A 14817-nucleotide genomic window follows, 5' to 3' on the forward strand; every position below is an offset into this window, starting at 1 on the left:
CTACCTGGCACTTCGTAGTCGCTGGGTCAAAATCCTGGAACTCCCTCCTTAACAGTACTATTGTAGTACTTTCATCACGCGGATTGCAGCGGTTCAAGAAGGCAGCTCACCACCACCTTCTCAAGGACCATTATGGATGGGCAATAAATGCTGACCTTGCCAGCGATGCTTATAAAATTCTAACAGGACTAGATGCAGGAAGGATGTTCCCGATGGCCGGGGTGTCCAGAACCAGGGGTCACAGTCGAGGGATAAGGGGTAAACCATTTAGGACAGAGATGAGGAGGAATTTCTTCACCCAGACAGTGGTGAACCTGTGGAATTCTCTGCCACAGAAGGCAATGGAGGCCAATTCATTAAATATATTCAAGAAGGAGTTGGATATATTTCTTAAGGCTAAAGGGATCAAGGGATATGGGGAGAAGGCAGGGACAGGGTACTGAATTTGAATGATCAGCCATGATCTCATTGAATGGCGGAGCAGGCTCGAGGGGCCGAATGGCCTACTCCTGCTCCTATCTTCTATGTTTCTATGCCCACATCCCAAGAACAAATATTTAAAAAATCCTCTCCCTGCACTCTCCATTCCTCTCACTATAGCCTTTTCTGCATGCTCTTCTTCCTTTAACACATGATTGATGGCAGAGCCTTCAACTGTCTCTGGACTCTCGGGGTTCAGCAATCATTTTTGGAAGGTTCACTAACCTATGCCTCCCAGAAGTCAGCATTGCATTTCACCTTTCTCCTTAAACAGTTATGAAATCCTTAGTCCCCTTAAGATATGTGCGTCATGAGCACTTCCTGGAAAACAAACATCAACTTGCAGATTGTTTTTGCGAGTTCTATCTGAACACTGACTGAGCAGTAACCATTTCTGGTGACGAATGGAAGTTCATTGCCTGCAAGCGCACGAATGGTGGAATGGGCGCAATCAATAGCACCTTGTATTCGGGGAATGCCATATAACGGGTAAAATTGGGTCTGCTCCAGCAGGCCACTGTTGAACTTGATGTATTCTGACATGTGGCAGAAGAGGGCATCACCGACCTCAGTGGTACAAGTGATCTTCATACTAGCAGATCCATATGATGCCTTCTATTGGTATCTGGAAGCACTTTGTGATGTAGAAATTGTACTGTGATCACTTTCACTTCCATTTCGAGTGCTCCATGGCTGCAGGTCAAGTTCTAGTACCCGACACTGCTCTAGGATTTCATCCTTGTAAATAAAAACCTCCTAATACATTGTTTCTCACTGAAGCCCGGGTATGTAATGTGTCAGCTGTACTTGCTGCAGCAGTTAGTAGTGAACCTGTAAACCTGCCTCCTCTGGGTTTGAATCTTCTGTTGCTGCTGCTCCTCCGCCAAAGTATTCAGCATTGCCAGGCTTGATCAAATGCCCATGGTGCATATTTACCTAAAGACTTGCCTTTTAAGCACTATAACCGGCGCTCCTCCCCACTCTTTGTGCTACCTTCACTGCTTAAATACGGGAAATTAATGCGATCTGGGAATCCACTAATTCCTGAATAAATTTGCATAGTCCATACTAATTGTTACTTAAGAAGCTGATAATGAGCAAAAATAAGTGTGACCAGGTAGTTCTCTACAATAACATGTAGAAATAGTTGTAGAGATTTTTCTGGGACTCCGCCCGGCGTACTGGGCGCAGCGGGTTGGAGCGTGCATCTGGAAAGGATCCTGGCATTCCTGCTCTTGGTGATAGAAGTAACCTTAGTGGCCACTGTAAAAATATTGATATGCTTTTACACTTGTTTAGTTTTAATAGAGACAAAGCTATAACATGGAAAGGATTTGTATAAATCATGTTCTCAAAAGCCCTTCTTAAAACTACTGATAAGTAAAGCTTGTGAAACACAGGCTTTTATCACAGCAGGGGGTGCCATGAGTGCATACATCAGAGGATTGTTTACATCAGAGGATGGTATGGGGGGAAATAAATAAGAAGTAACCTCTGATGTGCAAAAGAGTATGAATGAGGCCTCGCATCTCCTTTTGGTAAACTACTTGAAACACAGGGGTAGTTGTAACACATGAGGTAAGGGTTGCATTCGGCAGGAAGAGAACCATAAGCCAAGAGAGTATAAGATTGATGCCATTTTTAACTTACTGAGAGAAGGGAGAGAAGAAGGAAAGAAGGAAGGAAACACCGGGAGTCTTGGAGAAGCTAGCTTCACGATTTCTCATTAAATCTATGCACAGTAAGGGCTGGATTTTGCCAATGGGGAGCTTTTGGAGGCGGGACTCCCACTTGTCGAGTTTCAGTCCCGCCTCCATCAACTTCTGGCCAACCCATGCTATTTTCCCTTGATTGACCTTGTTAAGCCCACCCAGCGGGTTTAGCAGGCCAATTAAGGGAAAGCCGGTTACAGAGAACATCAGCGTATGACGTTTCATCTGTCAAAATGGTGGCATAGTGGTTAGCACTGTTGCCTCACAGCGCCAGGGACCCGGGTTCGAATCCGGCCTCGGGTGACTGTCTGTGTGGAGTTTGCACATTCTCCCCGTGTTTGCGTGGGTTTTCTCCGGGTGCTCCGGTTTCCTCCCACAGTCCAAAGATGTGCGGGTTAGGTTGATTGGCTATGATAAAAAAAAAATTGACCCTTAGTGTTAGGGGGATTAAATACGTGGGGTTACGGGGATAGGGTGGGATATGTGTTGGTGTAGGGGTTACGGGGATCGGGTGGGATATGTGTCGGTGCAGGCTCGATGGGCCGAAATGGCCTCTATCTGTACTGTGAGGATTCTGTGAAACAAAGGTAAGTAATTTTTTTTAACACTTTCCACTTACCTCAGATACTCACCTCTGCACACTTGCACCCATCACTTACCTTCACAGCTCACTTTTGCACCCCGCAGACCCCCGCAGACCAACTGCTCGCCTCGGTGACCCTGGCAGGTTTTGGAGCCTTCGGGAAGCCCGCACGTGTGGGCAAAATGGGGATAATCCTGTTATCTGCCTGTTAACTACCTGTTAAAAGGCAGGTGAGTGGCACTAATCCCCTTCCTGCCTCCAAGTAGACGGGACCCAGCACAGGATGGCTACCCGCCTCCTGGCAAGATGGCACGGAGGCGGGTTGGGCACCAGTACTGCAGGCCTTCCTCCCCTTATTAAAGTGGAGGGGCCTAGCCCAGCTGGGACACTGGCAAAAGAGCCCGGCACTCAAGAGGCTGCCACTCCCCCGGGGCCACGCCTCAGCATTCCTAGCAATATGTTGGATCACAGATTGCTGGCCTGCTGCGACACCGTGAAAGCCCTGGTTGATGGTGGTAAACCTAGTCACAATGACAGCACTCTGAGCTTGGGTGGCAGTAAGCTGAGATTGCATGACATGGGTGCATGCCCATCACCCTTCTTTGGAAGGCCACCCCATCGAGGTCCTCATCTGAATCTTGTGCAGCAGAACTTGCACGCAAACTCACTCTCCGGGGAGCTGGCCCCCGCGCTACCCTTTCCCCCTGGCCTTGCTGCAGCCCACTCGTGCCCGGTGCACACCCTGTGCTGATCCCGCTTCTACACTAGCCTCTAAAGTGCCAGTTTCTGAGCTGGTGTCTGCGAGTGACAGAGGCAGTGATGCTGTGTCTTCTTCTTCTGCCCCCTTGCTCTCCTCCATAACCTCGGGGGCAGGCTGGGCTGCTGCTTGGTCTTGATTATCTGAAAGCAGAAATGCACAAAAGTCAGGTTATGGTGAGGAGAGGGGCGGGGGGAAGCAAGATATGCATGCATACAGCATCAGCAGCTTGTAAGTGAGAAGAGATTGTGGGATGAGGGGGAAGTGGGATGTGAGAAGAAGGATTAGGAATGAGCATACCTTTGTTGTCCCCAAGGGCTTCAACCTCGCCTGTTGCTGCAGCCTCTATGATCTGCCACCCAATGATCTCTAGCACTCTCTCCTCCAGTTGGCTGAGGTCCTGGATGGCAGCTTGCCCCTTGCCTGTCTGCTGCTGCTCCCAGCAATTATTTGCTGCCTTGGCCTGCAAGAGAAAGGGAACTATGTCAGTGAGTGTGGTGCAATGTGTTAGGGTGATGTGCCTGCCGTAGATGAATAGTTCTCAGTGTGTAAAAGGTGTGGGTGTGAGTGTTACAGCAGTGGTAATGTTGTGAGGGTGAAGTGAAGCTATGATAGTGAGGTTTGAGTGGTGATAGGTAGACATTGTTGGTCGCTGAGAGCTGGGGATGTTGTGCATTGAGCAATGTGTGAGGCTTGTGGTGCCGATGGTGGGACTTGCGAAAGCCGTCACTCACCTTGACCTGCCATGTGAGGTCATTAATCTTCTCTTGCGCCATTGTATGGAGGACCTGGGGATCACACTGTAGCCGTCCATAATCGACTATCTCCTGCCACAGCCTTCTGGATGTATGGGCCGATGGCTTCCTGCTGGCTTGTGGGAAGAGGGCAGCCTGCCTCCCCTCCACGGCCACCACCAGTGCCTCAAGAGCCACATCTGAAAATCTTCTGGCTCTCCCCCTGTGCTGAGGCTCAACCATCTCTTTGTAATAGCATCTGTTTCCAGGTGCAGTTCCAACTGAGGTGAGAACAATGAGATCCTGTAGCATCAATGCACCTCCCCTTTAAGAACTGAATAAATCCTAGGCCAAACATGACTGTGAATTAGACTGGACCTGATATTGGCCCACACCTGTTGAGCAGTAAGCCACTGAGCAGCGGTTTTCGCGCTGAGATCAGCACTGTAGTTACATTAATAAGGACTGAGCATGACATTTGCATGCAACCGAGATGAGTTTGACCCGGCGCAGCTTAATAGCACTGGGCTATGACACTGCCTGTTTTCGGGCCATATCCAATTTCTAGGCCATAGCTTTATAAGAGTCAAGCTGACAAAGAAAGCAATACTATTTTCTTCATTCAGTTATGACACCTAAATACAGCAACAGTGTGTCTGTTTGTGTATTTTCCAGAAGTATAGCTTGTGTTTTAGCTCTTGAAGATGTTTAAATCCAGATACAAAGAAGGAGACCTGTAAGCTAAATTTGTCGACCAGTATCTATCTCGATATCTATCTATCTACTATCTATATATCTATCTATCTATCTACTATCTATCTATCTATCTATTTATTTATTTATTTATATGGGGGAGAAGGAGGTTTGAACGTCGCCATCTCCGATTGAACAAGCCTTTAATCACCACTCCATTGTGCAGGAGGAGGATGCCAGGACAGCTGCATTCAATGCTTAGACCAGGTCCTGATTTTTCAAAGCTATAAATGATACACTTTGAGGTTTACAAGAGCAGTAGCTAGGAGGTTATATTTTAAGGACATGATATTTAATGCTCAACTTTAATTATATATGTTTTTAAAGTAGAACATTTTTCAAAGAAAGTGCATTCAACAGAAACATGTTGGTTGAGGTTACAAGGTCACATGACATCCCAGTAAAAGAAAGAAAGACTTGCATTTATATAGCACCTTTCATGACCATCGGACGTCCCAAAGCGCTTTACAGTAAATGAAGTACTTTTGAAATCTAGTCATTGTTGTAATGTAGGAAATACGGCAGCCAATTTGCACACAGCAAGCTCCCACAAACAGCAATATGATAATGATCAGATAATCCGTTTTTACTGATATTGATTGAGGGATAGATATTGGCCAGGACACCGGGGAGAACTAATTGGCTGTAAAGTGCTTTGGGACGTCCTGAGGTCGTGAAAGGTGCTATATAAAGGCAAGTTTTCCTTCATTTTCTGTAATTTAATAGCTTCAACAGTGATATCTTACAAAATTAAAATATATCATAGTTTATGATCAGTTAACACAAAAGGTTACATTAGCTTCTGAGAAATAGTTTTATTTCACCATAACAGTTTATTAAACTATAATATCCATAAATAGAACACAATGGAAAAAAAATCAGTCAAAAAATCAGCTTGATTATGGATCATAACTGACATGAAGGAACAGTAAATGAGATTGTTCCAATACTGGATTAATTCTAAATGTGATGAATAAATATTAGTGCAGGTATCACAAAGTATAACAGCAATCTCTGCAGAACTGAACCTGTAACATGTTTGGAATGAGGTATATTCAAGAAGGAGTTGGATATATTTCTTAAGGCTAAAGGGGTCAAGGGGTATGGGGAGAAAGCAGGGGCCGGGTACTGAACCTGGATGATCAGCCATGATCGCATTGAATGGTGGAGCAGGCTCGAGGGGCCGAATGGTCTACTCCTGCTCCTATCTTCTATGTTTCTACGTAAATCTACTTCTCTATTTGAAATGTAACAGCTTAGTCTATGAAATAAAAACAACAAAGATTAGAACCCGTTAATTGCTGCTATGTATATCTAGAAAGGTGAGTCTGACCTTGATGGGTTTTCCATCTGGAGTCATCACCTGGTCTGAAATCTCCTTCATCTTCAGTGCCATCAGGGCGATCTGAACAGCATGGGTTTTACTTTATTTGTGCAATCCTCCAGCTACACAGTAAGCATCCCCAATAGTCTCTACCTGCTTATGTAATCCAACAGACGCAGGCAAATACAAAAAAGCAAGAAAAAAAAACTCAATTGTCTGTGAATGCAGCAACAACAACAACTTGTATTCCTACAGCGCCTTTAACGGAATAAAATGTCCCAAGGTGCTTCACAGGAGTGTTATCAAACAAAATTTGACACCGAGCCACCTAAGGAGGTATTAGGGCAGGTGAGGTAGGTTTTAAGGAGCGGCTTAAAGGAGGAAAGAGCAGTAGAGAGGCGGAGAGGTTTAGGGAGGGAATTCTCAAGCTTAGGACCTAGTCAGCTGAAGGCACGGCCACCAAAGGTGGAGCAATTAAAATCAGGGATGCTCAAGAGGCCAGAATTAGAAGAGCACAGATATCTCGGAGGGTTGTGGAGCTGGAGGAGATTACAGAGATAGGGAGGGGTGAGGTCTTAGTGATGGCATAGATATGTGGTCGGAAGCTCATCTCAGGGTCAAATATGACACCAAGGTTGTGAACAGTCTGGTTCAGCCTCAGACAGATGCTAGGGAGAGGGATGGAGTTGATTGCTCGGGAACGGAGTTTGTGGCAGGGAGCGAAAGCAATGGCTTCGGTCTTCCCAATATTTAGTTGGACCACATTTCTGCTCACCCAGTACTGGATGTTAGACAAGCAGTCTGACAATTTAGAGACAGCAGAGGGGTTTAGAGAGGTGGTGGTGAGGTACATCTGGGTGTCGTCAGTGTACATGTGGAAACTGACGCTGTGTTTTCAGATGATGTCGCCGAGGGGCAGCATGCAGGTGAGAAATAGGAAGGGACCAAGGATAGATCCTTGGGGGACACCAGAGGTAACGATGCGGGAGCGGGAAGAGAAGCTGTTGCAGGTAATTCTCTGGCTACGACTGGATAGATAAGAATGGAACCAGGCGAGTGCAGGCCCACCCAGCTAGACGATGATGGCGAGGCATTGGAGGAGGATGGTGTAGTCAACTATGTCAAAGGCTGCAGACAGGTCGAGAAGGATGAGGAGGGATAGTTGACCACGGTCACAGTCACATAGGCTGTCATTTGTGACTCTCAGTACTGTGAAAGTGGTGGAAACCTAATTGGAAGGATTCAAACATGGAGTTCAAGAAAGATGGGCACGGATTTGGGAGACAACAGCACATTCAAGAACTTGGGAGAGGAAAGGAAGGTTGGAGATGGGGTGGTAGATTGCAAGGATGGGGGGGTCAAGGGTTGGTTTACTGAGGAGGGGATGATGACGGCAGATTTGAAGGAGAGGGACGACACCTGAGGAGAACCGTTAACAATATTAGCTAACATGGGGGCCAGGAAGGGAAGTTGGGTGGTCAGCAGTTTAGTGGGAATAGGTTCAAAGGAGATATTGTACTTTCCCACACTACTGAAACAACACTGATAGCATTGCAAGAATGGAGTGAGCAGTTTCTCCTGGGGTTTTCCATGGGATGCTCAAAGTGAGAACTGCCATGTGTGCAATTTGTGTCTGTGAGAAAACTTAATTTAACAGTCATATTCAGAAGGTATAACCAAGAATTACTGGATAATTCATACATGCAAGTATTTGCTTTGTGTTCAACACCATGGTGTATTGTTGTAAAGAACACACTGGGCCGGAATTTGTGGTCGGAGGCGTAACTCCGGGGTACGCCTCCGACCTGATAAAAAAATCCGCACCTACCTTTTGGCTCCTGGGCTTCAGAGACTTCGGGTCCTGGGCCTGCAGGCATATGCCTGCGTAAAGGCCCATGGATCTCAGGGACGCAGGCGGTTCGGAAGCGTCCATGGGATCACGTGGACCAAGTCCTCCAATCAGAAAGGAGGATTCCTCATATGCTTATGGGGATTCCATTTACAAATGGAATCCCCATAAACATATGAGGAATCCCCAAATAATTAAATAATTTATACAACCGGGATTAAAAATAAATGTTCCTATTTTCACATTTAATTAAAAGTCCCTTCAATAAGGTATTTACAATAAAAATTTAATGTTTTGATAATTAATTTTAAACATTTTAATCCAGGCCAAAATTTACATAAACTAATTTTAAGTGTTTGTGCATGATTTTTAATTTAACATTTTTTAATTTAGGATGAACCCTTGATATAGGTCCTGTGCCTGCTTTTACCAGGCGTAAAAGTTTCGTGGGCATTTTCTGGGCAGTAGTTGGACAAATAGCCCAACTCTACACCACAAAATTGATTTTTGGGTCGCTGCAGTAGATCTGTCAAGGTGAACCTTGACAGATCATAAGTTCCAGGTTTTCATGCATGTGCAGCTCATGCGGAAACCCGGACCTTGTGGGGCCTTTTACAAGGCTTACAATGGTGTACGCTGAGGCCAAATGTCAATAACGATGGCAATGATGCCCAAGTATTTTAGGAGCATAGGAATAGTAGTAGGCCATTTAATCCCTCGAGACTATTCCGCTATACAATTACATCATGGCTGATCTGTATAAGAGCATAAGAATTAGGAGCAGGAGTAGGCCATACGGCCCTGCGAGCCTACTCCACAATTCAATAAGATCATGACTGATCTTCGACCTCAATTCCACTTTCCTGCCCTATCCCCATATCCCTTGATTCCCCTAGAGTCCAAAGATCTATCTATCACAGCCTTGAATATACTCAATGATTCAGCATCCACAGCCCTTTGGGGTAGAGAATTCCAAAGATTCACAACTCTCTGAGTGAAGAAATTCCTCCTCATCTCAGTCTTAAATGGCCTACCCCTTATCCTGAGACTATGTCCCCTAGTTCTAGACACTCCATCCAGGGGAAACAACCTCTCAGCATCTACCCTGTCAATCCCCTTCAGAATCTTGTATGTTTCAATGAGACCACCTCTCATTCTTCTAAACTCCAGAGACTATAGGCCCAATCCACTCAATCTCTCATCATAGGACAGCCCTCTCATCCCAGGAATCAATCTAGTGAACCTTTAGTGCACTGTCTCTAAGGCAATTATATCCTTCCTCAGATAAGAAGACCAAAACTGTGCACAGTAGTCCAGGTGTGGTCATACCAAATCCCTGCACAATTGTAGCAAGACTTCCTTACTCTTGTTCTCCAACCCCCTTGCAATAAAGGCCAACATGCCGCTTGCCTTCCTAATTGCTGTATCTGCATGCTAACTCTCTGTGTTACCTGTACGAGGACACCGAAATCTCTCTGAACATTTAATAGTTTCTCACCATTTAAAAAATATTCTGTTTTTCTATTCGTCCCACCAAAATGAATAACCTCACATTTCCCCACTCCATCTGCCACCTTATTGCCCACTCACTTAGTCTATCTATATCCCTGTGTCCTCCTCACAGCTTACTTTCCCACCTAGCTTTATATTGTCAACAAATTTGGATACATTACACTCGGTCCCTTCATCTAGGTCATTAATATAGATTGTAAATAGCTGAGGCCCAAGCACTGATCCTTGCAGCACCCCACTAGTTACAGCCTGCCAAGCTGAAAATGAAACGTTTATCCCTACTCTCTGTTTCCTGTCCGTTAACCAATCCTCTACCCATGCTAATATATTACCCGCAACCCCATGAGCCCTTATCTTGCACCTTTTATGTGGCAACTTATCGAATGCCTTTTGCGAATCCATAAATATTACATCCACTGGTTCCGCTTTATCTACCCTGCTAGTTACATCTTCATAAAACTCTAATAAATTTGTTAAACACGATTTCCCTTTCATAAAACCATGTTAACTCTGCCTAATCATATTATGATTTTCTAAGTGCCCTGTTACCACTTCCTTAATAATGATTCCATTAGTTTCCCGACGACTGATGTCAGGCTAACCGATCTGCAGTTCCCTGATTTCTCTTTCCCTCCTTCCTTAAACAGTTTTCTCTCTCCCTCCTTTCTTGTATCGTAAATTTATTTACCCGCCTTGGTTCCATATCCCTTGATATCTTTGCCAAAGAAAAATCTATCAATCTGTTTTGAAATTTTCAATTGACCCCCAACCTCAACAGCACTTTGGGGGGGAGAGAGTTCCAGATTTCCACTACCTTTGTGTGAAGAAGTGCTTCCTGACACCTTCACCCCTGAATGGCCTGGCTCTAATTTTAAGGTTATGCTCCCTTATTCTGGACTCCCCCACCAGAGGAAATAGTTTCTCTCCATCTATCCTATCAAATCCTTTAATAATCTTAAACACCTCAATTATGTCACCCCTTAATCTTCTATACTTGAGGGAATACAAGCCTAGTCTATGCAACTGTACTTGTAATTTAACTCTTTTAGTCCCAGTATCATTCTGGTGAATCTGCGCTGCACCCGCTCCAAGGCCAATATATCCTTCCTGAGGTCCGGTGCCCAGACTGAACACAGTGCTCCAGATGGGGTCTAACCAGAGCTTTATACAACTGGAGCATAACTTCCATCCCTTTATATTCCAGACCCATTGAGATGAAGGCTAACATTCCATTAGCCTTTAAATTATTTTTGCATCTGTCCACTAGCTTTTAGTGATTGCTGTACTCGACCCCTAAATCTCTCTACTCCATAGTTCCTAGCTTCTCACCATTTAGAAAATACTCTGATCTCTCTTTCTTAGGTCCAATGTGGATGACCTCACACTTCCCCATGTTGAACTCCATCTGTCACAGTTTTGCCCACTGACTCAATCTAACATGGTCACTTTGCAAATTCCTGCTCCCATCTACTCTACTTACTGTGCCACCTAATTCAATGTCCTCAGCAAACTTGGATATACTGCTCTCTATTCCTTCATCTGAGTCATTTATAAATATAGTGAAAAGCTGCAAATTAAGGCAGATATTTGAAATTGTGGTATCAGATCTGCTGCGTTATAAAACAAGTGGTGACATTTCACTGAGGACTTTGTCTGAGTACCGTACTATGTGTAGTACACAGCCATGATTCTCCCTACTTGTGTCTCACAATGACTGTCGAACTGCAAGGATACACAATGCTCTTCCTGAAAGTTCACTTAGAAAAAATATTTTGTTCTGTAAAGTTAAACCATCCAGCTATTTACTTTTTAAAAGTACAACCTATAAAACATGCATTTAAAAAACTGTTTTATATTGAACAAATGATCTTTTACAGAAGTAAGCACACAATAATGATCAGCTATTTTCAGAACAATTTCACTTTAACATGTGGGATAACTGAAACATTCATGTTGATTTTTGTTTTAAATATATAGTAATGAGGATGGTCATTCTTAGCTGAGAACATGTATTTCTACAGAATAGATGAAATAGAACAAATAGGATTAATGCTATATTACACCCATAATAAAGAACACTACAAATAAATAGTCTGAAAGATTGGATGTGGTCTCGGAGGCAGTGAATTTTAATGTATTAAAATATTAATTATTTCCCACTTGTACCATTTTTAAGCTCAGCACAAACACAAACATTAAATCTAGTCACCCATTCAACTGAAATGTACGGGCTCGTTCCTCAACACTCATTGGTCAGGAAATAAATCCTCTGTCATTTTCCTTCAATCACTGTGTTAATCCATGTCAGCACTGAAACCAGTATGAAACTAGTCTAAACAACAGCAGTACACTAAAACCTGATGTTGTAGCAGTCAAGTTATAGAAATATTTGATGGTCCAACAATTCTAGTTCTTCTTTTCTTAAAATGGGTTAAGGGGCCTTGTTGTGTCCGTGTATAATAATACAGAGACTGCAGGAGAACGGTACAACAGGGGCTCACACTGGAACTGATCTGTACAGATTACTACTCAGTGCTATATATAGGTGTGGTCACTGCCGGTACTGCAGTATACATGAGCTGTAAAAGATAGTTCCCCCCCTTAAAGGTATATACATTACAATTCCTCCCCTTTTAGATTAACAGTACCATAACACTCATTTAACAATTAAATATCAAACTAATTACAATTAACACTTTTAACATGCAACATTAGCTGAAAATAGTCTATTTATATATTCAGTTTTTGGGGAGGCTTCCTGATCCTTTCTGGATAGCGCGTTTCCCGAGTGTCTTGCTCTTGGTGCGGAGGTGATTCTGGCCCCCTATCGTCGGTTGGTTCATCAGCATCCGATGCTACTGTTTCTGGGGTAGATGCTACCTGTACGTCGGGTTCATCACCAGGTATGTATGGGCGAGCCATGGGGTTGACTTGTTCCTGTGACTCTAGGATCTGGTCAGCATGGCGTCTCACGATGCACTCCCCAACATCCACTGTGTACATTAATGGGCCCTGCCGTGTGCATATCGTTCCTGGCTGCCATTTTCCTGTTCGGTAGTCGCGGACCAAGACTGGTTGCCCTACATTGAAGCTCCTTGTTGGCTTCTCATGGATGTGCTGGAATTGCTTACTCTCAACATCTCTTCGTACGTTGGGTCTGAGCAAATCTAGATGAGATCTTAAACTTCGGTTAAAGAACATCATGGCTGGGGCCTGGTTGGTGACTGCATGTGTCGCATTCTGGTAGGCGAACAGGAAATTGTCCACCTTGTGCTGCAGTGGAATGTTGTCATTGTACATAGCCTTTATTGCCATCTTAAAGGTTTGTACGAACCTCTCAGCCAATCCATTTGTGGCTGGATGATACGGGGCGGATGTGTAATGCCTTACCCCATTCTTTTTCAAGAACCTCCGGAACTCTTCGGACACAAACTGTGGTCCTTTGTCGGAGCAAATCTGTTCTGGCAAGCCATTCCTGGCTAAAATGGTCCGTAGGACTGCAATAGTTTTCTCCGTGGTGGTGGAGGACATTTTGATGACCTCAGGCCATTTCGCGTGCGCATCCACGGCTATTAAAAACATTGAGTCCATGAATGGACCAGCAAAATCAATATGCACCCGTTGCCATGGAGATGAGGGCCACTCCCATGGGTGTAGAAGGGCCTGTGGTGGTGCATTTTGGACTTTCTGGCAGCCTGAGCAGCTCTTGGTCAGGTCCTCGATTTGTTTATCGATTCCCGGCCACCACACGTAAGCCCTGGCTAGGCTTTTCATTTTTACCCCTCCCAGATGACCCTCATGAAGCTCATTGAGCACTCTATCCCTTACCTTGGGTGGAATTACCACTCGGGATCCACACATCAAGGTCCCCCGGCACACTGACAGCTGTTCTCTCCTTGTCGAGAATGCTGGCAACAGTGAGTCGCCATGTGCTGGCCATCCCTTCACCGTCAAATCATATACCCGAGACAGTGTTGGGTCATTTCGGGTTTCCTTTTCGATACAATCGTTAGTTACCGGTAGGTATTCAACTATAGTCGAATGGAATATTTCGACAGGATCCACTGCTGGTGCTTCCTCCGCAGTAGGCAGTGGCAGGCGTGATAGCCCATCAGCATTTCCATGCTGTTTCGTGCCCTTATATTCAATCTCATAGTGGTGCGCCCCTAGAAAAAGTGACCATCTTTGTAGTCGTTGCGCAGTCATCACCGGAACGCCCTTCTTCGGATTAAAAATGGAGACAAGAGGCTGGTGATCAGTCAGCAAGGTGAATTTCTGCCTGTGCAGATAGTGATTGAACTTTTTCACTCCCCACACTAGGCTGAGGGCCTCCCTGTCAATCTGGGCATAGTTACGCTCGGCTGAGGTTAGTGATCGTGATGCAAAGGCTATTGGTCTCTCTGAGCCGTCTGAGAATTTGTGCGACAGCACCGCTCCAATGCCGTAGGGTGACGCATCACATGCCAACCGAATTGGTAATGCTGGGTTGTAATGGGCCAATACCTCTTTCGATGTGATTAGTGTTTTGCTCTTCTGGAAAGCTCGTCTACATTCATCACTCCACTTCCATGGCACCCCAGTTTGCAGTAGGGTGTTCAGTGGGTGTAGTATTGTAGACAAATTTGGCAAGAACTTATGGTAGTAGTTTACCAGCCCGAGGAACGACCTCAGTTTTGACACATTTTCCGGTGCTGGAGCCTTGACTACTGCCTCAATCTTCTCTGGGGACTTATGTAACCCCTCTTTATCGATAACGCGGCCACAATACGAGATCTGTTTTCTAAAAAACTCGCATTTGGGGCGGTTAGCTCGGAGCCCATATTCCTGCAATCTAGTGAGCACCTGCCCCAGGTTGGCAAGGTGATCACTGTCATTTTCGCCCGTGACCAGGATGTCATCCAAATAACACTGGGTCCCTGGGATCCCTAGCAGGGCTTGTTCCATTGCCCTCTGCCAAATAGCCGGAGCTGATGCTACCCCGAAAGCCAGCCGGTTGTATTGGTAGAGACCTTTATGGGTGTTGATTGTGAGGTATTTTTTTGATGCTTCTTTTACCTCCATTTGCAGATACGCCTGGGCCAGATCAATCTTAGTGAAGCGTTTCCCTCCAGAT

General features: G+C 44.9%; 1 protein-coding gene across 1 annotated transcript in view; it reads right to left on the bottom strand.

Annotated features, from left to right (window-relative positions):
* The window catches only part of gucy1a1 (guanylate cyclase 1 soluble subunit alpha 1), a 145060-nt gene that overhangs the window by 63125 nt on the left and 67118 nt on the right, over window positions 1–14817 (bottom strand). The window contains 3 exon segments of the mRNA XM_085963737.1: window positions 434–439; window positions 2391–2417; window positions 6353–6496. Coding sequence (XP_085819863.1) covers window positions 434–439; window positions 2391–2417; window positions 6353–6496 — 177 coding nt within the window.

The sequence above is a fragment of the Somniosus microcephalus genome, chromosome 2 (genome assembly GCF_052327205.1).
Source record: "Somniosus microcephalus isolate GS21.2 chromosome 2, FLI_Smic_1.0, whole genome shotgun sequence".
Classification (NCBI taxonomy): domain Eukaryota; kingdom Metazoa; phylum Chordata; class Chondrichthyes; order Squaliformes; family Somniosidae; genus Somniosus; species Somniosus microcephalus.